We start from the raw sequence: 6,000 nt of genomic DNA, 5'->3' as shown, positions 1-6,000 counted from the left end.
AGAAACGCCGTAGGAGATGCAGACTCTCTTCTCTGGCTCCCTGAAACACACAGAACACACATCACACCTCCTGAACACACGCCTCAACAACACACATCACACCTCCTGAACACACTCCTCAACAACACACATCACACCTCCTGAACACACTCCTCAACAACACACATCACACCTCCTGAACACACTCCTCAACAACACACATCACACCTCCTGAACACACTCCTCAACAACACACATCACACCTACTGAACACACTCCTCAACAACACACAGAACACCTCCTGAACACACTCCTCAACAACACACAGAACACACATCACACCTACTGAACACACTCCTCAACAACACACATCACACCTACTGAACACACTCCTCAACAACACACATCACACCTACTGAACACACTCCTCAACAACACACATCACACCTCCTGAACACACTCCTCAACAACAACACAGAACACACATCACACCTCCTGAACACACTCCTCAACAACACACAGAACACACATCACACCTCCTGAACACACTCCTCAACAACACACATCACACCTACTGAACACACTCCTCAACAACACACAGAATACACATCACACCTCCTGAACACACTCCTCAACAACACACAGAATACACATCACACCTCCTGAACACACTCCTCAACAACACACATCACACCTCCTGAACACACTCCTCAACAACACACAGAACACACATCACACCTCCTGAACACACTCCTCAACACACATCACACCTCCTGAACACACTCCTCAACAACACACATCACACCTCCTGAACACACTCCTCAACAACACACATCACACCTCCTGAACACACTCCTCAACAACACACATCACACCTCCTGAACACACTCCTCAACAACACACAGAACACACATCACACCTCCTGAACACACTCCTCAACAACACACATCACACCTCCTGAACACACTCCTCAACAACACATCACACCTCCTGAACACACTCCTCAACAACAACACAGAACACACAGAACACCTCCTGAACACACTCCTCAACAACACACATCACACCTCCTGAACACACTCCTCAACAACACACAGAATACACATCACACCTCCTGAACACACTCCTCAACAACACACATCACACCTCCTGAACACACTCCTCAACAACAACACAGAACACACATCACACCTCCTGAACACACTCCTCAACAACACACATCACACCTCCTGAACACACTCCTCAACAACACACATCACACCTCCTGAACACACTCCTCAACAACACACATCACATCTACTGACCACACTCCTCAACAACACACATCACACCTCCTGAACACACTCCTCAACAACAACACATCACACCTACTGAACACACTCCTCAACAACACACAGAACACACATCACACCTCCTGAACACACTCCTCAACAACACACATCACACCTCCTGAACACACTCCTCAACAACACACATCACACCTACTGAACACACTCCTCAACAACACACAGAACACACATCACACCTCCTTGGATGTTGTCATTCAGAGCTGCTATGAACAATCATTCCTGGTTTAAAAAGGTTGCTAATTCCGATTAAAACAAACAGCTCATTTTGAGAACAGAGCCAGAGATTCCATTGTGATGCAAGAAAGGAAAACACTGGAATGAAATTACTCATTTAACAAGAAGAAGAAGAAGAGGAGGATGAATACGTGGAGGAGGAGGGAAGGGTGAGTGAATCAAAGAAAACAATGTTATACAGAGAGAGAGAGAGAGGAGGGCTGGGGACCAGAGAGAGAGAGAGGAGGGCTGGGGACCAGAGAGAGAGAGAGGAGGGCTGGGGACCAGAGAGAGAGAGGAGGACTGGGGACCAGAGAGAGAGAGAGGAGGGCTGGGGACCAGAGAGAGAGAGAGGAGGAGAGCTGGGGACCAGAGAGAGAGAGAGGAGGGCTGGGGACCAGAGAGAGAGAGAGGAGGGCTGGGGACCAGAGAGAGAGAGAGGAGGACTGGGGACCAGAGAGAGAGAGAGGAGGACTGGGGACCAGAGAGAGAGAGAGGAGGACTGGGGACCAGAGAGAGAGAGGAGGCCTGGGGACCAGAGAGAGAGAGGAGGCCTGGGGACCAGAGAGAGAGAGAGGAGGGCTGGGGACCAGAGAGAGAGAGAGGAGGGCTGGGGACCAGAGAGAGAGAGAGGAGGGCTGGGGACCAGAGAGAGAGAGAGGAGGGCTGGGGACCAGAGAGAGAGAGAGGAGGGCTGGGGACCAGAGAGAGAGAGAGGAGGGCTGGGGACCAGAGAGAGAGAGAGGAGGGCTGGGGACCAGAGAGAGAGAGAGGAGGGCTGGGGACCAGAGAGAGAGAGAGGAGGGCTGGGGACCAGAGAGAGAGAGAGGAGGGCTGGGGACCAGAGAGAGAGAGAGGAGGGCTGGGGACCAGAGAGAGAGAGAGGAGGGCTGGGGACCAGAGAGAGAGAGAGGAGGGCTGGGGACCAGAGAGAGAGAGAGGAGGGCTGGGGACCAGAGAGAGAGAGAGGAGGGCTGGGGACCAGAGAGAGAGAGAGGAGGGCTGGGGACCAGAGAGAGAGAGAGGAGGGCTGGGGACCAGAGAGAGAGAGAGGAGGGCTGGGGACCAGAGAGAGAGAGAGGAGGGCTGGGGACCAGAGAGAGAGAGAGGAGGGCTGGGGACCAGAGAGAGAGAGAGGAGGGCTGGGGACCAGAGAGAGAGAGAGGAGGGCTGGGGACCAGAGAGAGAGAGAGGAGGGCTGGGGACCAGAGAGAGAGAGAGGAGGGCTGGGGACCAGAGAGAGAGAGAGAGGAGGGCTGGGGACCAGAGAGAGAGAGAGAGGAGGGCTGGGGACCAGAGAGAGAGAGAGAGGAGGGCTGGGGACCAGAGAGAGAGAGAGAGGAGGGCTGGGGACCAGAGAGAGAGAGAGGAGGGCTGGGGACCAGAGAGAGAGAGAGGAGGGCTGGGGACCAGAGAGAGAGAGAGGAGGGCTGGGGACCAGAGAGAGAGAGAGGAGGGCTGGGGACCAGAGAGAGAGAGAGAGGAGGGCTGGGGACCAGAGAGAGAGAGAGGAGGGCTGGGGACCAGAGAGAGAGAGAGGAGGGCTGGGGACCAGAGAGAGAGAGACAGGAGGGCTGGGGACCAGAGAGAGAGAGAGGAGGGCTGGGGACCAGAGAGAGAGAGAGGAGGGCTGGGGACCAGAGAGAGAGAGAGGAGGGCTGGGGACCAGAGAGAGAGAGAGGAGGGCTGGGGACCAGAGAGAGAGAGAGGAGGGCTGGGGACTAGAGAGAGGAGGGCTGGGGACTAGAGAGAGGAGGGCTGGGGACTAGAGAGAGGAGGGCTGGGGACTAGAGAGAGGAGGAGGGCTGGGGACCAGAGAGAGAGAGGAGGGCTGGGGACCAGAGAGAGAGAGGAGGGCTGGGGACCAGAGAGAGAGAGGAGGGCTGGGGACCAGAGAGAGAGAGGAGGGCTGGGGACCAGAGAGAGAGAGGAGGGCTGGGGACCAGAGAGAGAGAGGAGGGCTGGGGACCAGAGAGAGAGAGGAGGGCTGGGGACCAGAGAGAGAGAGGAGGGCTGGGGACCAGAGAGAGAGGAGGGCTGGGGACCAGAGAGAGAGAGGAGGGCTGGGGACCAGAGAGAGCGGAGGGCTGGGGACCAGAGAGAGAGAGGAGGGCTGGGGACCAGAGAGAGAGGAGGGCTGGGGACCAGAGAGAGAGAGGAGGACTGGGGACCAGAGAGAGGAGGAGGGCTGGGGACCAGAGAGAGAGAGGAGGGCTGGGGACCAGAGAGAGAGAGGAGGGCTGGGGACCAGAGAGAGAGAGGAGGACTGGGGACCAGAGAGAGGAGGAGGGCTGGGGACCAGAGAGAGAGAGGAGGGCTGGGGACCAGAGAGAGAGAGGAGGGCTGGGGACCAGAGAGAGAGAGAGGAGGGCTGGGGACCAGAGAGAGAGAGAGGAGGGCTGGGGACCAGAGAGAGAGAGAGGAGGGCTGGGGACCAGAGAGAGAGAGAGGAGGGCTGGGGACCAGAGAGAGAGAGGAGGGCTGGGGACCAGAGAGAGAGAGGAGGGCTGGGGACCAGAGAGAGAGAGGAGGGCTGGGGACCAGAGAGAGAGGAGGGCTGGGGACCAGAGAGAGAGGAGGGCTGGGGACCAGAGAGAGAGGAGGGCTGGGGACCAGAGAGAAAGGAGGACTGGGGACCAGAGAGAGGAGGAGGGCTGGGGACCAGAGAGAGAGAGGAGGACTGGGGACCAGAGAGAGGAGGAGGGCTGGGGACCAGAGAGAGAGAGGAGGGCTGGGGACCAGAGAGAGAGAGAGGAGGGCTGGGGACCAGAGAGAGAGAGAGGAGGGCTGGGGACCAGAGAGAGAGAGGAGGGCTGGGGACCAGAGAGAGAGAGGAGGGCTGGGGACCAGAGAGAGAGAGAGGAGGGCTGGGGACCAGAGAGAGAGAGGAGGGCTGGGGACCAGAGAGAGGGAGGAGGGTTGGGGACCAGAGAGAGAGAGAGGAGGGCTGGGGACCAGAGAGAGAGAGGAGGGCTGGGGACCAGAGAGTGAGAGAGGAGGGCTGGGGACCAGAGAGAGAGAGAGGAGGGCTGGGGACCAGAGAGAGAGAGAGGAGGGCTGGGGACCAGAGAGAGAGAGGGGAGGGCTGGGGACCAGAGAGAGAGGAGGGCTGGGGACCAGAGAGAGAGGAGGGCTGGGGACCAGAGAGAGAGGAGGGCTGGGGACCAGAGAGAAAGGAGGACTGGGGACCAGAGAGAGGAGGAGGGCTGGGGACCAGAGAGAGAGAGGAGGACTGGGGACCAGAGAGAGAGAGGAGGACTGGGGACCAGAGAGAGGAGGAGGGCTGGGGACCAGAGAGAGAGAGGAGGGCTGGGGACCAGAGAGAGAGAGAGGAGGGCTGGGGACCAGAGAGAGAGAGAGGAGGGCTGGGGACCAGAGAGAGAGAGGAGGGTTGGGGACCAGAGAGAGAGAGAGGAGGGCTGGGGACCAGAGAGAGAGAGGAGGGCTGGGGACCAGAGAGAGAGAGGAGGGTTGGGGACCAGAGAGAGAGAGAGGAGGGCTGGGGACCAGAGAGAGAGAGGAGGGCTGGGGACCAGAGAGAGAGAGAGGAGGGCTGGGGACCAGAGAGTGACAGAGGAGGGCTGGGGACCAGAGAGAGAGAGAGGAGGGCTGGGGACCAGAGAGAGAGAGAGGAGGGCTGGGGACCAGAGAGAGAGAGAGGAGGGCTGGGGACCAGAGAGAGAGGAGGGCTGGGGACCAGAGAGAGAGAGAGAGGAGGGCTGGGGACCAGAGAGAGAGAGAGGAGGGCTGGGGACCAGAGAGAGAGAGAGGAGGGCTGGGGACCAGAGAGAGAGAGAGGAGGGCTGGGGACCAGAGAGAGAGGAGGGCTGGGGACCAGAGAGAGAGGAGGGCTGGGGACCAGAGAGAGAGAGAGAGGAGGGCTGGGGACCAGAGAGAGAGAGAGGAGGGCTGGGGACCAGAGAGAGAGAGAGGAGGGCTGGGGACCAGAGAGAGAGAGAGGAGGGCTGGGGACCAGACAGAAAGAGGAGGACTGCTGATCAGAGAGAGAGAGGAGGACAGGGGACCAGAGAGAGGAGGAGAGCTGGGGACTAGAGAGAGGAGGAGGGCTGGGGACCAGAGAGAGAGAGGAGGGCTGGGGACCAGAGAGAGAGAGGAGGGCTGGGGACCAGAGAGAGAGAGGAGGGCTGGGGACCAGAGAGAGAGAGGAGGGCTGGGGACCAGAGAGAGAGAGGAGGGCTGGGGACCAGAGAGAGAGAGGAGGGCTGGGGACCGGAGAGAGAGAGGAGGGCTGGGGACCAGAGAGAGAGGAGGGCTGGGGACCAGAGAGAGAGGAGGGCTGGGGACCAGAGAGAAAGGAGGACTGTGGACCAGAGAGAAAGGAGGACTGTGGACCAGAGAGAGAGGAGGACAGTGGACCAGAGAGAGAGGAGGACTGGGGACCAGAGAGAGAGAGGAGGACTGGGGACCAGAGAGAGGAGGAGGGCTGGGGACCAGAGAG

General features: G+C 59.1%; 1 protein-coding gene across 3 annotated transcripts in view; it reads right to left on the bottom strand.

Moving 5' to 3' along the window:
• The window catches only part of LOC139365275 (protein CLEC16A-like), an 84,113-nt gene that overhangs the window by 36,662 nt on the left and 41,451 nt on the right, over positions 1-6,000 (bottom strand). For 2 of the 3 annotated variants that reach the window (XM_071102784.1, XM_071102786.1), the window contains exon 15: positions 1-40. This exon is cut by the window's left edge and continues 5 nt beyond it. The exons of the other annotated variant lie outside the window; for it this stretch is intronic. In XM_071102784.1, the coding sequence (XP_070958885.1) occupies positions 1-40 (40 nt within the window). The remainder of the gene's footprint in view (positions 41-6,000) is intronic. 3 annotated transcript variants of the gene reach the window in all.

Source organism: Oncorhynchus clarkii, chromosome 13 (assembly GCF_045791955.1).
Source record: "Oncorhynchus clarkii lewisi isolate Uvic-CL-2024 chromosome 13, UVic_Ocla_1.0, whole genome shotgun sequence".
Classification (NCBI taxonomy): domain Eukaryota; kingdom Metazoa; phylum Chordata; class Actinopteri; order Salmoniformes; family Salmonidae; genus Oncorhynchus; species Oncorhynchus clarkii.
The sequence above is the reverse complement of the archived record's forward strand: the minus strand, read 5'-3'. Positions and strand labels throughout refer to the sequence as shown.